Source organism: Styela clava, chromosome 3 (genome assembly GCF_964204865.1).
Source record: "Styela clava chromosome 3, kaStyClav1.hap1.2, whole genome shotgun sequence".
In the NCBI taxonomy this organism is placed as follows: domain Eukaryota; kingdom Metazoa; phylum Chordata; class Ascidiacea; order Stolidobranchia; family Styelidae; genus Styela; species Styela clava.
The window spans coordinates 5,303,056-5,325,583 of record NC_135252.1 but is presented as its reverse complement, the minus strand read 5'-3'; the positions used below and the strand labels follow the sequence as shown (position 1 = coordinate 5,325,583).

Here is a 22,528-nt window from a genome sequence, read left to right as displayed (position 1 = left end):
TTATACTTCACACTCACATTTTGCGATCTCTTTTTCGACGTTTTCACGGAAATGTTCCTCAGTCAAGGTTGCACAATCTGTAGTTAAATAAAATTAAAAAAGTAATGCCGAAAAAATTGCATGGCACAAAAACCTAAATTGTTAAAATCGCCATATACTTTCATATCACACATACAAACGAATAAAAAATATTAACTTTTATATTTATATATATTGAAAGACAACACAAATATTTGTAATTATTAACTGTGATTGTTTCTTAAATTGATATTTGAGTGATTGTACATATATTTATTTATAATAATATTGTTTACCCCTGCCAAAAATATATATAATACCTGGGAATTAACAAACACATTTCCAAAACAAATGAATGCTTGGCTTATTCATTTTCTAATAAAATACTACGTCCATTTTCCAAGTTTTGTAATATTGATTGACGATAATATAACTTCTAAATACTAGCAGTAATTTTCTTACCAACTGATTCATCTCCGCGTCTTCTTGTTTTAGATTTCTAAGTGAATGTATATATATTCAATTAGAGAACATCAGTCTTACGTGAAGGCAATTAACATTGCTATATGTTTAATGTAGTTTTCTTTGTTTATAAATCAATAAAGCTCAATAGGTACCTATTCATACCTCGTAAAAACAAACTTACTTTCGGAAAAATGCATGCCAAACAAAAGAAGATCTTCACAAAGCCTTTGAAATTCCTCCATTCCTGTAATGTGGATAAATATAATTTATTTGCGTACTAGCTGCGTTGGACGTAGTTTAAATTTATGTATTTCACATAAATAAAGTTAATTAGGCTATTCAATAAAATCACGTATATATATATATATTGTATATTCGGTAATTACACCAGCTTGATGAGTATTTCTAATTGCGTAATATAATTAAAAAGTCTAAAATTATTATTTATATTGTTTCAATACAAAATTAAGATATGAATCATCAATTTTGATCTTTTAAAGCAGTGATTCCCAACCTATGGGTCGCGATTCAAATCTTGGTTGCCTGAAAATTCTTCGAACAAAAACCCAAAAGTTATTGGTTTTCATTTCTAGTATATTTAATTTGTACTTGGTATTGAGGTTTCGCAGCCTAAAACCTGTGAAATATCTATTTTTCTCAAGTAAAGCCACGCGACGGTTTCAACAAATCGCTCATGACAAACAATAATTAATATTGAAATAAATAATAAGGAAAACTGTTAAATAAGAAAGATTATTTTTTTAAGTAGTAAATAAATTCTGCCATCATAAAAGCACTGCATGTCGTTTAGTATTTGAGCATAACGTTGGATCGCGAGATTTTACGAACTCCATTTTTTTTACAAAATTTGGGTCACTTGGAAAGTTTGAAAACTATTGTTCCAAAGTAGTGAACTTGATCAGGTGTAACGCCTATTTGTCACCTATCCTATTCGAGTAACAACCTACCTTGCCGCCTCGTTTATTCTCTCCTCTTGTTTCAGAATTGTTATCCATTTTTGATAAAGGTTTGACGTTTGAAACGACTTCCTCAACAAAATACTGAATTTGAACTTCAATTTAATTATGATATTTATACAATTCAAATGTATATTATGACGTCATAAGTAAAACCCTCCATTTGGAATCTTTTAGATCAGGTAAACTTAACTTTCTCCCCGTTAAGTAGCCCAATTCTGAGGCATGAAACAATCAGCTGGAATTCTCGGCAAGCTGGCACCAAATTAATCAATAATATAAAGTCGATGAATTAGCAATTGGAAATGATATTACCAAGAATATCAACAAAAGTATTTATTTCAAACATTTCATACTAAACATTAGTGCGATCAATGTTTAATTTTACTGTGTAACACCTAAAAAATGATTGCCCGCTCAAGTAAGTTGTGAGGAGAATAAACGATGCGTTGGGAGCATTATCACAGGTTACAGCTACAGGCAACACATGATCAGCATGTACTTTTCAGTCAGCACGCCTTTCCCCTTGTATAGAATATTGAAAATAGAAATACGCGACATCTTAACCGCCATACAAGTACCGTATGGTACACTTGGAAGTTTTCGCGTGAACCTCTGATGATTTGTGCCCACGAACGTTAACAATCACAGAAATTCGCATCTACGTTCATTTTCACCCACGCTACCTTTGCACCCGCGAACATTTTAAGCTACGCAAATATTTGCACCCATATAGATTTGGATTCTATTTCTTTTCTCACCTGTGTTACATTTACAAGCACTAATATTTGAATCATCGTAGCCATGCAACCAATATGTGGGTCCGCGCGAACCCTTTCTTGGAATATCAGCGTACCTGTTCTTTTTCAGGCATTGGATGACAGCTGCACAATTAACGTTTTATTTGACATTTTGGAGTCATGTATTAGATCAGTGGTTCGCCAAACTTTTTGCGTGAAATATTATTATTTAGTACTACAATCGATCATAAACTCAGAACTACATCCGTCAAAAAATCTTTGATATATCTAAGTTTAAGTAATAATACAATTCAATGTTGGATTCTTTCTCACGTAACGTACAATTTGTTGATAATACCAGAGTTGATTTTATTTGTAAATTTTATTTATCGAAAATAAATAAACAATAAAATACGCCCATTCATTCGCCATCTCCAATATCTGAAAAAATATAAAGGGATTGAATATCTTTTAATATAATGAGGATAATGACTTTTAGGGATATGGCGACTTCAGTCAAATCTTTTAAATCAAATTCATTGAATTAATGTAAATCTTAAGTGAACATACCTAACTGCTTCACAACAGGGTCTTTCATGAGAATGTTCATGGCCACGTAAATTGCTGTGAGCAGTAAAAAAAATGTCAGTGAGTGTAAGGCCTTGCTAAGACAAAAATCATTCCCGTTACTAAAATAAATTTACTTCTATTATATCAATTTTATTGTTTTTGAACTTTTAGTGACATAGATCTGTTGGTAAATCAATTGAGTCGTGTAGAAGTACCAAAGCTGCTAACCTTACTACTTAGGTCGGGGATGGTTAAAATATGCCGACGGGTCGCATTTGAACACTAAAATATTCTGTGTGGCTCATGCTTTTGGAGAACGTTTTTTCTCGCAACTACACAATTTCGATTTATTTTTAAACTTTACTCAAAATATCTATGAATTGTTACAATAATATTAAGGTTTTTTTCCTCTGCAGTTCAACAGTGTCATCCATTATTAAATTCGACCCTTTGCAAGGAATATTTTCCGAATACGGCCTTTGCAAAGAAAAACTTTGCCCAACCTTGGGACTTGGAATTCTGAACTATTATATCTGACATACAATACAATCACCTTCGTCCACAATGACTTTGGCTTGTTGCTGTAGTATCACGTCTAAAAAAGTAAAAGTTTGAATCAGTTGGCCTTTTCGTCGCTTGGTGTGTAAATTAATTGACGACCTAAAAATATATATATTCATTTCAGGTGTCTTTGATTGTATTAATATATTTACCTTTTTCGTCTCCGTCAGCGGTCCGAATTAAATCTTCTTTGGCCTTGTATAAAGCTATGAATGCAAAAGTGATTGTAAAAAATAGTTGTCCCAATTTTTGGCACTAAATCATTCAACAGAAATGGACATAAGGATCGTTTTGCAAAATTGATTTTGGGGCAATGAAAAAGTTGCTATTCCAAGCCTTTTCTCGATATTTCACCTCAACTTGTGCTGTTTTTATAAATCACAAACATGTCTTAATGTTGCATTTGGTACAACCCGTTAACACTTAATTAATTTCCTAACATTAATTTCTTGTTAGTTAAATACTGCAGATTATACGTTTCCAACATCTTGCTCGTTGCAAATTCTTGAGCCGCTAAGTGAGAAACTAACATTCAACATTGCAATATATAATATAATGAAAAACAGAATGTGCATATCGATTTGAAAACTTACCAGCTTGTACTAAATTCTGGGCTTCAAGGTCCACAAGAAAATCACCTGAAATTAATTTTTGAATGTATCAGAAAAATTTGTAACAATCTTGTCGAAATAAAGCGTATTAGACACAAAAACCCATCAACCAAATCGAGATTTACTAACATTGGTGGATTTTTATGTAATGATGAGAATCTAAGATGAGCTGCTCAAGTTTTTCGTTTTACAATTATTTTCTATTTCGTTAAAAATGTTATTATCAAACCTCCTCCCTGGAGCATTTTTGATACTGGACCTGCTGGTGGCTTCGCAACTGATTCTAAAATACAGAAAACACAGTTTCAATATTTATAGACACTTGCTTTCATCAATTCCTTCGTATTTTGTTACTGACTGAGTGACCGTTATGACGAAGGTTAAACACATATTTTCTTGAGCAATCGAGTTAGAAATATTTCTTATAGTACGGTATTTTAATTAATAAATTTAGTTAAATATGAGCATAACTGTAATTAATATAGCAAAATTCGAAACATGTGCAATATTTTTTTAATGTCATTTTTCGTAAGTATCATATTCATTTATGGTTACTACATGTAAAAGTGCCTGAATTAAACATAATACCATATATTTCGTATAATGTATTATCATTACCAATGCTGTGAACTGATTTCTCATCCTCAATCTTTGGATCCACCACAACAGTCTTCAACGTACCTGGTTATATAATAAACATTTTTTTTTCATTTTAAACAATTACCACAGGATACATAAACATTGTTACGACGTATATTCTTTGCTTTTAATTGAAGAGCAGTAGAATAGATTTTTGTGCGAAATGACTTCATTCATTTATGTCCTCTCTGAGCCTACACCTAAAGCTTGGGCGTAAACATTGAGTTTTTAAAGAAAAAAATATAATTTCTACGCGATTCACTCCACATACTAACCGACAATCATACGTGAGATCACGGTAGAAATAGGAATGTCTCATTTTTTAAACAATTAGGTTATCATTACATCTTTACGGCACTTGTTTGAAATATTCTATTTTGATATTTTGGGTTGTCAACACGACGATTATTAGAAACCATTTAATTATACTTCACACTCACATTTTGCGATCTCTTTTTCGACGTTTTCACGGAAATGTTCCTCAGTCAAGGTTGCACAATCTGTAGTTAAATAAAATTAAAAAAGTAATGCCGAAAAAATTGCATGGCACAAAAACCTAAATTGTTAAAATCGCCATATACTTCCATATCACACATACAAACGAATAAAAAATATTAACTTTTATATTTATATATATTGAAAGACAACACAAATATTTGTAATTATTAACTCTGATTGTTTCATAAATTGATATTTGAGTGATTGTACATATATTTATTTATAATAATATTGTTTACCCCTGCCAAAAATATATATATATATAATACTTGGGAATTAACAAACACATTTCCAAAACAAATGAATGCTTGGGTTATTCATTTTCTAATAAAATACTACGTCCATTTTCCAAGTTTTGTAATATTGATTGACGATAATATAACTTCTAAATACTAGCAGTAATTTTCTTACCAACTGATTCATCTCCGCGTCTTCTTGTTTTAGATTTCTAAGTGAATGTATATATATTCAATTAGAGAACATTAGTCTTACGTGAAGGCAATTAACATTGCTATATGTTTAATGTAGTTTTCTTTGTTTATAAATCAATAAAGCTCAATAGGTACCTATTCATACCTCGTAAAAACAAACTTACTTTCGGAAAAATGCATGCCAAACAAAAGAAGATCTTCACAAAGCCTTCGAAATTCCTCCATTTCTGTAATGGGGATAAATATAATTTATTTGCGTACTAGCTGCGTTGGACGTAGTTTAAATTTATGTATTTCACATAAATAAAGTTAATTAGGCTATTCAATAAAATCACGTATATATATATATATTGTATATTCGGTAATTACACCAGCTTGATGAGTATTTCTAATTGCGTAATATAATTAAAAAGTCTAAAATTATTAATTATATTGTTTCAATACAAAATTAAAATATGAATCATCAATTTTGATCTTCTAAAGCAGTGATTCCCAACCTATGGGTCGCGATTCAAATCTTGGTTGCCTGAAAATTCTTCGAACAAAAACCCAAAAGTTATTGGTTTTCATTTCTAGTATATTTAATTTGTACTTGGTATTGAAGTTTTGCAGCCTAAAACCTGTGAAATATCTATTTTTCTCAAGTAAAGCCACGCGACGGTTTCAACAAATCGCTCATGACAAACAATAATTAATATTGAAATAAATAATAAGGAAAACTGTTAAATAAGAAAGATTATTTTTTTAAGTAGTAAATAAATTCTGCCATCATAAAAGCACTGCATGTCGTTTAGTATTTGAGCATAACGTTGGATCGCGAGATTTTACGAACTCCATTTTTTTTTACAAAATTTGGGTTTCTTGAAGAAAGTTTGGAAACTATTGTTCCAAAGTAGTGAACTTGATCAGGTGTAACGCCTATTTGTCACCTATCCTATTCGAGTAACAACCTACCTTGCCACCTCGTTTATTCCTTTCTCTTGTTTCAGAATTGTTATCCATTTTTGATAAAGGTTTGACGTTTGAAACGACTTCCTCAACAAAATACTGAATTTGAACTTCAATTTAATTATGATATATAATTCAAATGTATATTATGACGTCATAGGTAAAACCCTCCATTTGGAATCTTTTAGATCAGGTAAACTTAACTTTCTCCCCGTTAAGTAGCCCAATTCTGAGTCATGAAACAATCAGCTGGAATTCTCGGCAAGCTGGCACCAAATTAATCAATAATATAAAGTCGATAAATTAGCAATTGGAAATGATATTGCCAAGAATATCAACAAAAGTATTTATTTCAAACATTTCATACTAAACATTAGTGCGATCAATGTTTAATTTTACTGTGTAACACCTAAAAAATGATTGCCCGCTCAAGAAAGTTCTGAGGAGAATAAGCGATGCGTTGGGAGCATTATCACAGGTTACAGCTACAGGCAACACATGATCAGCATGTACTTTTCAGTCAGCACGCTTTTCCCCTTGTATAGGATATTGAAAATAGAAATACGCGACATCTTAACCGCCATACAAGTACCGTATGGTACACTTGGAAGTTTTCGCGTGAACCTCCGATGATTTGTGCCCACGAACGTCAACAATCACAGAAATTCGCATCTACGTTCATTTTCACCCACGCTACCTTTGCACCCGCGAACATTTTAAGCTACGCAAATATTTGCACCCATATAGATTTGGATTCTATTTCTTTTCTCACCTGTGTTACATTTACAAGCACTAATATTTGAATCATCGTAGCCATGCAACCAATATGTGGGTCCGCGCGAACCCTTTCTTGGAATATCAGCATACCTGTTCTTTTTCAGGCATTAGATGACAGCCGCACAATTCACGTTTTATTTGACATTTTGGAGTCATGTATTAGATCAGTGGTTCGCCAACTTTTTGGGTGAAATATCGGTATTTAGTACTACAATCGATCATAAACTCAGAACTACATCCGTCAAAAAATCTTTGATATATCTAAGTTTAAGTAATAATACAATTCAATGTTGGATTCTTTCTCACGTAACGTACAATTCGTTGATAATACCAGAGTTGATTTTATTTGTAAGTTTTATTAATAGAAAATAAATAAACAATAAAATACGCCCATTCATTTGCCATCTCCAATATCTGAAAAAATATAAAGGGATTGAATATCTTTTAATATAATGAGGATAATGACTTTTAGGGAATTGGCGACTTCAGTCAAATCTTTTAAATCAAATCCATTGAATTAATGTAAATCTGAAGTGAACATACCTAACTGCTTCACAACAGGGTCTTTCATTAGAATGTTCATGGCCACGTAAATTGCTGTGAGCAGAAAAAGAAATGTCAGTGAGTGTAAGGCCTTACTAAGACAAAAATCATTCCCGTTACTAAAATAAATTTACTTCTATTATATCAATTTTATTGTGTTTGAACTTTTAGTGACATAGATCTGTTGGTAAATCAATTGAGTCGTGTAGAAGTACTAAAGCTGCTAACCTTACTACTTAGGTCGGGGATGGTTAAAATATGCCGACGGGTCGCATGTGGAACACTAAAATATTCTGTGTGGCTCATGCTTTTGGAGAACGTTTTTTCTCACAACTACACAATTTCGATTTATTTTCAAACTTTACTCAAAATATCTATGAAGTGTTACAATAATATTAAGGTTTTTTTTCCTCTGCAGTTCAACGGTGTCATCCATTATGAAATTCGACCATTTGCAAGAAATATTTTCCGAATACGGCCTTTGCAAAGAAAAACTTTGCCCAACCCTGGGACTTGGAATTCTGAACTATTATATCTGACATACAATATAATCACCTTCGTCCACAATGACTTTGGCTTGTTGCTGTAGTATCACGTCTAAAAAAGTAAAAGTTTGAATCAGTTGGCCTTTTCGTCGCTTGGTGTGTAAATTAATTGACGACTTAAAAATATATATATTCATTTCAGGTGTCTTTGATTGTATTAATATATTTACCTTTTTCGTCTCCGTCAGCGGTCCGAATTAAATCTTCTTTGGCCTTGTATAGGGCTATGAATGCAAAAGTGATTGTAAAAAATAGTTTTCCCAATTTTTGGCACTAAATCATTCAACAGAAATGGACCTAAGGATCGTTTTGCAAAATTGATTTTGGGGTAATGAAAAAGTTGCTATTCCAAGCCTTTTCTCGATATTTCACCTCAACTTGTGCTGTTTTTATAAATCACAAACATGTCTTAATGTTGCATTTGGTACAACCCGTTAACACTTAATTAATTTCTTAACATTAATTTCTTGTTAGTTAAATACTGCAGATTATACGTTTCCAACATCTTGCTCGTTGCAAATTCTTGAGCCGCTAAGTGAGAAACTAACATTCAACATTGCAATAAGAATTATTGGAAAACAGAATGTGCATATTGAGATTCAAAAACTTACCAGCTTGTACTAAATTCTGGGCTTCAAGGTCCACAAGAAAATCACCTGAAAATAATTTTTGAATGTATCAGAAAAATTTATAACAATCTTATCGAAATCAAGCGTCAAGGAGCCAAAAACCTATCCAGAAAATCGACATTTACTAACATTGGTGGATTTTTATTGTAATGATGAGAATCTAAGATGAACTGCTCAAATTTTCCGTTTCACGATTATTTTATATTTTGTCAAAAATATTATTATCAAACCTCCTCCCTGGAGCATTTTTGATACTGGGCCTGCTGGTGGCTTCGCAACTGATTCTAAAATACAGAAAACACAGTTTCAATATTTATATTAAAAACCTATTTTCTTGAGCAATCGATTTAGAAATAATTGTCATATTACGGTATTTTAAATAATAAATTTAGTTAAATGAGCATAACTGTAATTATTATAACAAAATTCGAAACATGGGCAATATTTTTTTTAATGTCATTTTTCGTTAAGTATCATATTCATTTATGGTTACTACATGTAAAAGTGCCTGAATTAAACTCAACAACATATACTTCGTATAATGTATTATCATTACCAATGCTGTGAACTGATTTCTCATCCTCAATCTTTGGATCCACCACAACACTCTTCAACGTACCTGGTTATATAATAAACATTTTTTTTTTCATTTTAAACAATTACCACAGGATACATAAACATTGTTACGACGTATATTCTTTGCTTTTAATTGAAGAGAAGTAGAACAGATTTTTGTGCGAAATGATTTCATTCATTTATGTCCTCTCTGAGCCTACACCTAAAGCTTGGGCGTAAACGTTGAGGTTTTTAAAGAAAAAAAATATAATTTCTACGCGATTCACTCCACATACTAACCGACAATCATACGTGAGATCACGGTAGAAATAGGAATATCTCATTTTTCAAACAATTAGGTTATCATTACATCTTTACGGCACTTGTTTGAAATATTCTATTTTGATATGTTGGGTTGTCAACACGACGCTTTTTAGAAACCATTTAATTATACTTCACACTCACATTTTGCGATCTCTTTTTCGACGTTTTCACGGAAATGTTCCTCAGTCAAGGTTGCACAATCTGTAGTTAAATAAAATTAAAAAAGTAATGCCGAAAAAATTGCATGGCACAAAAACCTAAATTGTTAAAATCGCCATATACTTCCATATCACACATACAAACGAATAAAAAATATTAACTTTTATATTTATATATATTGAAAGACAACACAAATATTTGTAATTATTAACTCTGATTGTTTCTTAAATTGATATTTGAGTGATTGTACATATATTTATTTATAATAATATTGTTTACCCCTGCAAAAAAAATATATATATATAATACCTGGGAATTAACAAACACATTTCCAAAACAAATGAATGCTTGGGTTCTTCATTTTCTAATAAAATACTACGTCCATTTTCCAAGTTTTGTAATATTGATTGACGATAATATAACTTCTAAATACTAGCAGTAATTTTCTTACCAACTGATTCATCTCCGCGTCTTCTTGTTTTAGATTTCTAAGTGAATGTATATATATTCAATTAGAGAACATTAGTCTTACGTGAAGGCAATTAACATTGCTATATGTTTAATGTAGTTTTCTTTGTTTATAAATCAATAAAGCTCAATAGGTACCTATTCATACCTCGTAAAAACAAACTTACTTTCGGAAAAATGCATGCCAAACAAAAGAAGATCTTCACAAAGCCTTTGAAATTCCTCCATTTCTGTAATGTGGATAAATATAATTTATTTGCGTACTAGCTGCGTTGGACGTAGTTTAAATTTAGGTATTTCACATAAATAAAGTTAATTAGGCTATTCAATAAAATCACGTATATATATATATATTGTATATTCGGTAATTACACCAGCTTGATGAGTATTTCTAATTGCGTAATATAATTAAAAAGTCTAAAATTATTATTTATATTGTTTCAATACAAAATTAAGATATGAATCATCAATTTTGATCTTTTAAAGCAGTGATTCCCAACCTATGGGTCGCGATTCAAATCTTGGTTGCCTGAAAATTCTTCGAACAAAAACCCAAAAGTTATTGGTTTTCATTTCTAGTATATTTAATTTGTACTTGGTATTGAGGTTTCGCAGCCTAAAACCTGTGAAATATCTATTTTTCTCAAGTAAAGCCACGCGACGGTTTCAACAAATCGCTCATGACAAACAATAATTAATATTGAAATAAATAATAAGGAAAACTGTTAAATAAGAAAGATTATTTTTTTAATTAGTAAATAAATTCTGCCATCATAAAAGCACTGCATGTCGTTTAGCATTTGTGCATAACGTTGGATCGCGAGATTTTACGAACTCCATTTTTTTTACAAAATTTGGGTCACTTGAAGGAAGTTTGGAAACTATTGTTCCAAAGTAGTGAACTTGATCAGGTGTAACGCCTATTTGTCACCTATCCTATTCGAGTAACAACCTACCTTGCCGCCTCGTTTATTCTCTCCTCTTGTTTCAGAATTGTTATCCATTTTTGATAAAGGTTTGACGTTTGAAACGACTTCCTCAACAAAATACTGAATTTGAACTTCAATTTAATTATGATATTTATACAATTCAAATGTATATTATGACGTCATAAGTAAAACCCTCCATTTGGAATCTTTTAGATCAGGTAAACTTAACTTTCTCTCCGTTAAGTAGCCCAATTCTGAGTCATGAAACAATCAGCTGGAATTCTCGGCAAGCTGGCACCAAATTAATCAATAATATAAAGTCGATGAATTAGCAATTGGAAATGATATTACCAAGAATATCAACAAAAGTATTTATTTCAAACATTTCATACTAAACATTAGTGCGATCAATGTTTAATTTTACTGTGTAACACCTAAAAAATGATTGCCCGCTCAAGTAAGTTGTGAGGAGAATAAGCGATGCGTTGGGAGCATTATCACAGGTTACAGCTACAGGCAACACATGATCAGCATGTACTTTTCAGTCAGCACGCCTTTCCCCTAGTATAGAATATTGAAAATAGAAATACGCGACATCTTAACCGCCATACAAGTACCGTATGGTACACTTGGAAGTTTTCGCGTGAACCTCTGATGATTTGTGCCCACGAACGTTAACAATCACAGAAATTCGCATCTACGTTCATTTTCACCCACGCTACCTTTGCACCCGCGAACATTTTAAGCTACGCAAATATTTGCACCCATATAGATTTGGATTCTATTTCTTTTCTCACCTGTGTTACATTTACAAGCACTAATATTTTAATCATCGTAGCCATGCAACCAATATGTGGGTCCGCGCGAACCCTTTCTTGGAATATCAGCATACCTGTTCTTTTTCAGGCATTAGATGACAGCCGCACAATTCACGTTTTATTTGACATTTTGGAGTAATGTATTAGATCAGTGGTTCGCCAACTTTTTGCGTGAAATATCGATATTTAGTACTACAATCGATCATAAACTCAGAACTACATCCGTCAAAAATCTTTGATATATCTAAGTTTAAGTAATAATACAATTCAATGTTGGATTCTTTCTCACGTAACGTACAATTCGTTGATAATACCAGAGTAAATTTATTTTGTAAATTTTATTAATAGAAAATAAATAAACAATAAAATACGCCCATTCATTTGCCATCTCCAATATCTGAAAAAATATAAAGGGATTGAATATCTTTTAATATAATGAGGATAATGACTTTTAGGGATATGGCGACTTCAGTCAAATCTTTTAAATCAAATTCATTGAATTAATGTAAATCTTAAGTGAACATACCTAACTGCTTCACAACAGGGTCTTTCATGAGAATGTTCATGGCCACGTAAATTGCTGTGAGCAGAAAAAAAAATGTCAGTGAGTGTAAGGCCTTGCTAAGACAAAAATCATTCCCGTTACTAAAATAAATTTACTTCTATTATATCAATTTTATTGTTTTTGAACTTTTAGTGACTTAGATCTGTTGGTAAATCAATTGAGTCGTGTAGAAGTACCAAAGCTGCTAACCTTACTACTTAGGTCGGGGATGGTTAAAATATGCCGACGGGTCGCATTTGAACACTAAAATATTCTGTGTGGCTCATGCTTTTGGAGAACGTTTTTTCTCGCAACTACACAATTTCGATTTATTTTTAAACTTTACTCAAAATATCTATGAATTGTTACAATAATATTAAGGTTTTTTTCCTCTGCAGTTCAACAGTGTCATCCATTATTAAATTCGACCCTTTGCAAGGAATATTTTCCGAATACGGCCTTTGCAAAGAAATACTTTGCCCAACCTTGGGACTTGGAATTCTGAACTATTATATCTGACATACAATACAATCACCTTCGTCCACAATGACTTTGGCTTGTTGCTGTAGTATCACGTCTAAAAAAGTAAAAGTTTGAATCAGTTGGCCTTTTCGTCGCTTGGTGTGTAAATTAATTGACGACCTAAAAATATATATATTCATTTCAGGTGTCTTTGATTGTATTGATATATTTACCTTTTTCGTCTCCGTCAGCGGTCCGAATTAAATCTTCTTTGGCCTTGTATAAAGCTATGAATGCAAAAGTGATTGTAAAAAATAGTTGTCCCAATTTTTGGCACTAAATCATTCAACAGAAATGGACCTAAGGATCGTTTTGCAAAATTGATTTTGGGGCAATGAAAAAGTTGCTATTCCAAGCCTTTTCTCGATATTTCACCTCAACTTGTGCCGTTTTTATAAATCACAAACATGTCTTAATGTTGCATTTGGTACAACCCGTTAACACTTAATTAATTTCTTAACATTAATTTCTTGTTAGTTAAATACTGCAGATTATACGTTTCCAACATCTTGCTCGTTGCAAATTCTTGAGCCGCTAAGTGAGAAACTAACATTCAACATTGCAATATATAATATAATGAAAAACAGAATGTGCATATCGATTTGAAAACTTACCAGCTTGTACTAAATTCTGGGCTTCAAGGTCCACAAGAAAATCACCTGAAATTAATTTTTGAATGTATCAGAAAAATTTGTAACAATCTTGTCGAAATAAAGCGTATTAGACCCAAAAACCAATCAACAAAATCGACATTTACTAACATTGGTGGATTTTTATATAATGATGAGAATCTAAGATGAGCTGCTCAAGTTTTTCGTTTTACAATTATTTTCTATTTCGTTAAAAATGTTATTATCAAACCTCCTCCCTGGAGCATTTTTGATACTGGAACTGCTGGTGGCTTCGCAACTGATTCTAAAATACAGAAAACACAGTTTCAATATTTATAGACACTTGCTTTCATCAATTCCTTCGTATTTTGTTACTGACTGAGTGACCGTTATGACGAAGGTTAAACACATATTTTCTTGAGCAATCGAGTTAGAAATATTTGTTATAGTACGGTATTTTAATTAATAAATTTAGTTAAATATGAGCATAACTGTAATTAATATAGCAAAATTCGAAACATGTGCAATATTTTTTTAATGTCATTTTTCGTAAGTATCATATTCATTTATGGTTACTACATGTAAAAGTGCCTGAATTAAACATAATACCATATATTTCGTATAATGTATTATCATTACCAATGCTGTGAACTGATTTCTCATCCTCAATCTTTGGATCCACCACAACAGTCTTCAACGTACCTGGTTATAAAATAAACATTTTTTTATTCATTTTAAACAATTACCACAGGATACATAAACATTGTTACGACGTATATTCTTCGCTTTTAATTGAAGAGAAGTAGAATAGATTTTTGTGCGAAATGATTTCATTCATTTATGTCCTCTCTGAGCCTACACCTAAAGCTTGGGCGTAAACATTGAGTTTTTAAAGAAAAAAATATAATTTCTACGCGATTCACTCCACATACTAACCGACAATCATACGTGAGATCACGGTAGAAATAGGAATGTCTCATTTTTTAAACAATCAGGTTATCATTACATCTTTACGGCACTTGTTTGAAATATTCTATTTTGATATTTTGGGTTGTCAACACGACGATTATTAGAAACCATTTAATTATACTTCACACTCACATTTTGCGATCTCTTTTTCGACGTTTTCACGGAAATGTTCCTCAGTCAAGGTTGCACAATCTGTAGTTGAATAAAATTAAAAAAGTAATGCCGAAAAAATTGCATGGCACAAAAACCTAAATTGTTAAAATCGCCATATACTTCCATATCACACATACAAACGAATAAAAAATATTAACTTTTATATTTATATATATTGAAAGACAACACAAATATTTGTAATTATTAACTCTGATTGTTTCATAAATTGATATTTGAGTGATTGTACATATATTTATTTATAATAATATTGTTTACCCCTGCCAAAAATATATATATATATAATACTTGGGAATTAACAAACACATTTCCAAAACAAATGAATGCTTGGGTTATTCATTTTCTAATAAAATACTACGTCCATTTTCCAAGTTTTGTAATATTGATTGACGATAATATAACTTCTAAATACTAGCAGTAATTTTCTTACCAACTGATTCATCTCCGCGTCTTCTTGTTTTAGATTTCTAAGTGAATGTATATATATTCAATTAGAGAACATTAGTTTTACGTGAAGGCAATTAACATTGCTATATGTTTAATGTAGTTTTCTTTGTTTATAAATCAATAAAGCTCAATAGGTACCTATTCATACCTCGTAAAAACAAACTTACTTTCGGAAAAATGCATGCCAAACAAAAGAAGATCTTCACAAAGCCTTTGAATTTCCTCCATTTCTGTAATGTGGATAAATATAATTTATTTGCGTACTAGCTGCGTTGGACGTAGTTTAAATTTATGTATTTCACATAAATAAAGTTAATTAGGCTATTCAATAAAATCACGTATATATATATATATATTGTATATTCGGTAATTACACCAGCTTGATGAGTATTTCTAATTGCGTAATATAATTAAAAAGTCTAAAATTATTAATTATATTGTTTCAATACAAAATTAAAATATGAATCATCAATTTTGATCTTTTAAAGCAGTGATTCCCAACCTATGGGTCGCGATTCAAATCTTGGTTGCCGGAAAATTCTTTGAACAAAAACCCAAAAGTTATTGGTTTTCATTTCTAGTATATTTAATTTGTACTTGGTATTGAGGTTTCGCAGCCTAAAACCTGTGAAATATCTATTTTTCTCAAGTAAAGCCACGCGACGGTTTCAACAAATCGCTCATGACAAACAATAATAAATATTGAAATAAATAATAAGGAAAACTGTTAAATAAGAAAGATTATTTTTTTAAGTAGTAAATAAATTCTGCCATCATAAAAGCACTGCATGTCGTTTAGTATTTGAGCATAACGTTGGATCGCAAGATTTTACGAACTCCATTTTTTTTACAAAATTTGGGTCACTTGGAAAGTTTGAAAACTATTGTTCCAAAGTAGTGAACTTGATCAGGTGTAACGCCTATTTGTCACCTATCCTATTCGAAGTAACAACCTACCTTGCCGCCTCGTTTATTCTCTCCTCTTGTTTCAGAATTGTTATCCATTTTTGATAAAGGTTTGACGTTTGAAACGACTTCCTCAACAAAATACTGAATTTGAACTTCAATTTAATTATGATATTTATACAATTCAAATGTATATTATGACGTCATAAGTAAAACCCTCCATTTGGAATCTTTTAGATCAGGTAAACTTAACTTTCTCCCCGTTAAGTAGCCCAATTCTGAGGCATGAAACAATCAGCTGGAATTCTCGGCAAGCTGGCACCAAATTAATCAATAATATAAAGTCGATGAATTAGCAATTGGAAATGATATTACCAAGAATATCAACAAAAGTATTTATTTCAAACATTTCATACTAAACATTAGTGCGATCAATGTTTAATTTTACTGTGTAACACCTAAAAAATGATTGCCCGCTCAAGTAAGTTGTGAGGAGAATAAACGATGCGTTGGGAGCATTATCACAGGTTACAACTACAGGCAACACATGATCAGCATGTACTTTTCAGTCAGCACGCCTTTCCCCTTGTATAGAATATTGAAAATAGAAATACGCGACATCTTAACCGCCATACAAGTACCGTATGGTACACTTGGAAGTTTTCGCGTGAACCTCTGATGATTTGTGCCCACGAACGTTAACAATCACAGAAATTCGCATCTACGTTCATTTTCACCGACGCTACCTTTGCACCCGCGAACATTTTAAGCTACGAAAATATTTGCACCCGTATAGATTTGAATTCTATTTCTTTTCTCACCTGTGTTACACTAATATTTGAATCATCGTAGCCATGCAACCAATATGTGGGTCCGCGCGAACCCTTTCTTGGAATATAGGTAATATCATCGTACCTGTTCTTTTTCAGGCATTAGATGACAGCCGCACAATTCACGTTTTATTTGACATTTTGGAGTCATGTATTAGATCAGTGGTACCCCAACTTTTTGCGTGAAATATCGATATTGAGTACTACAATCGATCATATCTCAGAACTACATCCGTCAAAAAATCTTTGATATATCTAAGTTTAAGTAATAATACAATTCAATGTTGGATTCTTTCTCACGTAACGTACAATTCGTTGATAATACCAGAGTTGATTTTATTTGTAAGTTTTATTAATAGAAAATAAATAAACAATAAAATACGCCCATTCATTTGCCATCTCCAATATTTGAAAAATGTAAAGAGATTATCATTTAATATATACATATATATAATAAGGATAAGGACTTTTGTGAAATTGGTGACTTCAATCAAATCTTTGAAATCCAATCCATTGAATTAATGTAAATCTTAGGTGAACATACCTGACTGCTTCACAGCAGGGTCTTTCATGAGAATGTTCATGGCCACGTAAATTGCTGTGAGCAGAAAAAGAAATGTCAGTGAGTGTGAGGCCTTACTAAGGCAAAAATCATTCCCGTTACAGAAATAAATTTACTTCTATTTCATTAATTTTATTGTGATTGAACTTTTAGTGTCATAGATCTGTTGGCAAATCAATTGTTCCAAGGCTGCTAACCTTACTATTTAGATCGGGGATGGGGAAAATACTGCCGACGGGTCGCATGTGGCACGCTAAAGTATTCTGTGTGGCTCATGCTTGTGGAGAAGTTCTTTCTCACAACTACACAATTTCGATTTATTTTTAAACTTTATTCAAAATATCTAAATTATGAATTGTTACAATAATATTAAGGTTTTTTTCCTCTCCAGTTCAACAATGTCATCCATCATTAAATTCGACCCTTTACAAGAAATATTTTCCGAATGCGGCCCTTGCAAAGAAAAATTTTGCCAAACCTTGTTTCTTCTGAACTATCTTATCCAACATACATTACAATCACCTTCGTCCACAATGACTTTAGCTTGTTGTTGTAATAACATGTCTAGAAAAAGTGAAAGTTTCAATTCATTGTCCTTTTCGTCACTTGGTGCGTGAGCCAATTTTAAATTAATTAACGTCCTAGAAGAAATATATTCATTTCAGATGCCTTTGATTGTATTACTATATTTACCTTTTGCGTCTCCGTCAGCGGTCCGAATTAAATCTTCTTTGGCCTTGTATAAAGCTATGAATGCAAAAGTAATTGTAAAAAATAGTTGTCCCAATTTCTGGCACACTAAATCAGAAATAGACCTAAAGATCGTTTTGCAAAATTGCTTTGGCGTAATGAAAAAGTGGCTATTCTAAGCTGTTAATGTTGCATTTGGTACAACCCTTTAACACTTGTATTAGAAAAAAGAGAATCACGCTACCTTATCTGCCCACCATTAATGCAGAGAAAATCAACCCTTGTTTTCATATAAATAGCTTTGTAGAGTTATACTAGTTAACATCTATTTATCCAACCTTTTCAAAGTCTCTTTTTGTCGTTTGCAACAAAATTTTGCATATTTTTTCACAGCTTTGGCAGCTATATTAATCGACTTTTGCCAGTCGAGTTGACGGCGAAAAACTCTTAATTCTCCTTCCTTTTCCCATTTCCTGCAAAGAAATAGGTGAGTAAAATCCAAAAGGCTATCTAACAGTCAGCGAACAACAAAGGCCAACTTACCACATAGACGTTGATATCAGAGTGAAATACAATATCCATAAACTTGAGTGATTTATATAAGGTCATTGAAATCTTTAGTGACGTAATATTACTTAACTTAAAAAGCAATCGCGTAAGAGCCGGTATAGTTTGCTGCAATTGATGATGAAATAAAGTTTTTAAATCTATCATCGGTAGTGAGGATAGTCGATAAGACGGTTTAGTCATATAATTGCAATATGTTTTTTGAGCCACTTTACGTTTTGATAACCTATTATACTTTAAGCAAGCCAAGTTTTCAATCAACTTCAGCGCGATTTTGACCAGCCACAATGTCGATCATGATCATAAGTGTCCAATGCATGGGTCACCAAACCGTTTCTCAGAGAGTCGGATAGGACTAGAATTGCGACTGCGGGCCGGATCAGGGGCGCAAAATTTTTTTCTGAAGACTGAAATAGTCGCTAAAAACGTTGTTTCTCGGGGCTTGTTTTACAAACGCGCTCTTGAAAGTAATCCCTTTGGGTTACTCAAACGTTTTGTTGCTGAAACACTGGAAAATACCTCTGGAATCCTAGAAATTTGATAAATGATTCTCCTTATTGATTCCGCTTTTAAAACGATTCGTAATGAAATTGGCATTTGTTTGGGTCTCGGTTCTGTACTTAGATATTGAAATCCTCCGAACTCATTTTCTTAATTTCTGACGACTCGAACTGAAGTTTTGATTTTGATAAAAAATTTGGGGCTCCCGAAGTATGCGAACCAAGATGGCGGACATCGGAATGTAATATGTGTACTAGGTTAGGGTTAGGCCATAATTTTAGGTATAAATACTACGGGAGGCTCTTGGCTAGTCTTCGAACTGATAATAGGACTAAAAAAAGGAAAATTGGAAAAAAATTATCGCCTAACCCTAACCTGTTACCCATGTTACGTTCCGATGTCCGCCATCTTAGTTCGCATACTTCGGGAGCGCCGAAAATTTAAAGTACCAAATACAGAAAATAAATAAACTGAACCTCAATTTCGAAGGAACGCTTGTGGATTATTAATTCAATTTAGCTAGAAATGAATTTATGATTACTAACGATCTATGGATGTTTCTTCGACCCGCGACCCCTTAAATATTGCTATTATACTTTACCATTGCAAAATATTCAACGCTTACGCTAATCTTGAGAGCGTTTTAGAGAGTTAGCGCTCACAAGCTTGCTTAAATTTTCAAAACTGTCGTTTTTATTTAAAACATTAAATAACGTTCCGCGTACGCCGTACAGGTACCGATACCTAATTTCGCGCTAGTCTATCGCAGAGATTGTGATGTTAATTTTTAATTACTGCAACTAAACTAAAGCTCCTCGAAAGACATAACGACAATTGAGGTATTTGTTATACAACTACTTGAAATCTGACAAATAATACATGAAACCACGAAAACGAGGCAATGTTCACAACCACAACGCTTGAATATCTGTCTGAGCAGCGACGTAAATGTCAATTGTTATGTCATTGTGAACTTATCGCTGATTTGTAATTGTTACGGACCTAAACGAGAAAATCGATGCGCGTGGAAACATCCTTCAGGTTCGAAAAGATTGACGGAAGATGGCGATATTGGGCAGATTTTCTCGTTGCTAAGCTACAACGTTTGATTCATGATTCTGATTGCTTCAAAGGTCTATTGAAATGTATCTCTGTATCTATCTACTGGTTCTGAATTTTATTTAACTGGCTTATACAAGTTGGACGTCGCTGACATGCTGATGAATTAATCATTTACTATTTGTTCAGAGGTTAGGAATAATTTTTTTGATTTCTATTACAATAAAATGTACACTTTTTTGTTTCCAATGCTGGGTTTTTCATACAAGTAATTTGCAATTCACTATCTCCAGATATTTAAGCAATCTTTGGAATAGTCTAGCAAGCCAGGTAAACAAACTCTTTTATGATAAATCAAAGCATTGAGTTGAATAGGTTTGATGTTTTGTTTTGTCTGATGTTTTTTTATTTTATTGCTTTAAAGTCTCTCGCCTGTTAAAATTCACCCATCAATATATTACATCAGCCATACCACATCATCCACAGCCATACAAGAAGGGGGAATGTAATGTTATTTCAGGTTTAGGTAAGCAGAACCTAAATGCATAAATATGATTGGTGGAATAATTTGACTCACATTTTTGCTTACGTCTAACGTTAGCTATATGATTTCGGAGAAATTAATTATTATAAAAAAATTATTATAAAAATTGAATGAATCGACTTGAAATATGGAAAGTAGCTCGATATGAATCATTACTTGTCCAATAACTTGAACGTTTTGTGAACTAGTGATCTGTGACTCGAAGAAGAAGAAATCAGGTTATCATTAGCTGACGACTTCTTGTCTTATACTCAACTATAGGAAAAGCGAATTCAAACAGTCCAATTGTTTAAAGATTTCTTTCGTGTTCACCTGCACTTTCACATTTTTCAATAGCCTAATTTCCATTTTGCCAATGTTTCAAATGTGATTTCTGAATTATGGGCTGGATTTGTCTCATGATTTGACATTGACACCATTGCTATTTTACTCAAAATCACTTTCACTGTGTGAAACATTAAACTTGTGTTATATTCATTATCAGACAACACTGTGATGGAGGACAAAGGTCTTGAAATGAATGAACTTTCCAGTAGTGTGATTCTGGATGATGAAGATATATTGGATGATGATGAAGATCCAAATGTCATTCTGGATGACGTTGAAGACAAAAATGAGTTAGATGCACAGGTAACATTATTGTTATATTATATTTTTTTTTATTTTTTGGGACAGACTAAGGCCTATTCATATGATTCATACTCCTGTCTATGTGGTAATTTAAGTGTTTAACAATATGATACTGTGGTATATATGACACCTAGTAAGTCACTGACTTCCAGCTTTTTTATAGCAGAACCACAGCTTTCTTTCCTATTTTGTGGTGTGCATATGATGCTCTAATTGGGAATGTATTAATAATGCGGCACTGAAGGATATGTGTCAGTAAGATATAATTATATTAAAAAATTTTCAAATTAAGTCAAAAAATCAGATGAAATTTGGGTTATTCAGATGTGAGTGAAAATAAATAGGAATTTAACAGGGTTTTCAATTAATTCCTTGCCATTTTGTTCTGAGGTTGGAGTTGGGATAAGCTAGCATTATCCACTTTGCATATGAAATAATATACGGTAGGTAGATAATGGAATATGCTTCTAGAAAGGTGATTCTCAAACTTTTTGAAAAATTTTGCATAACGGTCCCCTTGAAATTTTTCTGGTGACATGCGGTCCACTAAAAAAAATGAAAGCAAATAGCAGCGCGCTATATCAAGCATTAATCTATTGAATGACATAAAATAGTTTAACGTGAAAATTGTCAATGCAGTTCTTTTTCGAATTTCTCTTTATTGTTGTCTGACGGTGCCACTTTTTTTTTATAAAATATGGCGTAATAGAAATATATTTCAAATTTCATATTTTCTTTGGGATACATATTTTGATAAACCCTCGAGTATG

General features: G+C 32.3%; 2 protein-coding genes and 3 long non-coding RNA genes across 19 annotated transcripts in view; 1 reads left to right on the top strand and 4 right to left on the bottom strand.

Annotated features, from left to right (window-relative positions):
* Window positions 1-15: 15 nt before the first annotated feature.
* Window positions 16-744, bottom strand: LOC144420970 (uncharacterized). Its single transcript, XR_013474819.1, has 3 exons — window positions 665-744; window positions 481-517; window positions 16-77 (listed from the first exon to the last, which is right to left on the bottom strand). It is a non-coding gene; the product is annotated as an uncharacterized LOC144420970 (long non-coding RNA).
* Window positions 745-2,614: 1,870 nt separating this feature from the next.
* Window positions 2,615-11,618, bottom strand: LOC120342844 (uncharacterized). The gene is made up of 19 exons (XM_078110494.1): window positions 11,415-11,618; window positions 10,626-10,688; window positions 10,442-10,478; window positions 9,973-10,032; window positions 9,509-9,571; window positions 9,183-9,236; window positions 8,935-8,979; window positions 8,494-8,547; window positions 8,334-8,375; window positions 7,779-7,832; window positions 5,675-5,737; window positions 5,022-5,081; window positions 4,561-4,623; window positions 4,172-4,225; window positions 3,925-3,969; window positions 3,484-3,537; window positions 3,324-3,365; window positions 2,771-2,824; window positions 2,615-2,641 (listed from the first exon to the last, which is right to left on the bottom strand). The coding sequence occupies exons 1-19, from the start codon at window positions 11,460-11,462 to the stop codon at window positions 2,622-2,624; spliced, it is 975 nt and encodes a 324-aa protein (XP_077966620.1). The 5' UTR covers window positions 11,463-11,618; the 3' UTR covers window positions 2,615-2,621.
* An 871-nt stretch (window positions 11,619-12,489) lies between these two features.
* LOC144420834 (uncharacterized) lies at window positions 12,490-15,083 on the bottom strand. Its single transcript, XR_013474751.1, has 8 exons — window positions 14,984-15,083; window positions 14,522-14,584; window positions 14,133-14,186; window positions 13,886-13,930; window positions 13,445-13,498; window positions 13,285-13,326; window positions 12,732-12,785; window positions 12,490-12,602 (listed from the first exon to the last, which is right to left on the bottom strand). It is a non-coding gene; the product is annotated as an uncharacterized LOC144420834 (long non-coding RNA).
* Window positions 15,084-16,426: 1,343 nt separating this feature from the next.
* On the bottom strand, window positions 16,427-19,134 carry LOC144421120 (uncharacterized). 3 transcript variants are annotated; one of them, XR_013474971.1, is made up of 6 exons: window positions 19,001-19,134; window positions 18,796-18,930; window positions 18,461-18,514; window positions 18,246-18,331; window positions 17,750-17,803; window positions 16,427-16,519 (listed from the first exon to the last, which is right to left on the bottom strand). It is a non-coding gene; the product is annotated as an uncharacterized LOC144421120 (long non-coding RNA). The 3 variants fall into 3 exon arrangements; XR_013474970.1 differs by lacking the exon at window positions 16,427-16,519 and having other exon boundaries at window positions 16,932-17,803; XR_013474972.1 differs by lacking the exon at window positions 16,427-16,519 and having other exon boundaries at window positions 16,932-17,803; window positions 18,290-18,331.
* Window positions 19,135-20,403: 1,269 nt separating this feature from the next.
* Window positions 20,404-22,528, top strand: part of LOC120342204 (uncharacterized) — a 35,379-nt gene continuing 33,254 nt past the window's right edge. For 6 of the 13 annotated variants that reach the window (XM_039410937.2, XM_039410941.2, XM_039410936.2 and 3 more), the window contains exons 1-2: window positions 20,405-20,775; window positions 21,613-21,758. In XM_039410937.2, coding sequence (XP_039266871.2) covers window positions 21,624-21,758 — 135 coding nt within the window. In that variant the 5' untranslated portion in view covers window positions 20,405-20,775; window positions 21,613-21,623. The other 7 variants (XM_078110621.1, XM_078110620.1, XM_078110614.1 and 4 more) reach the window with 6 other exon arrangements.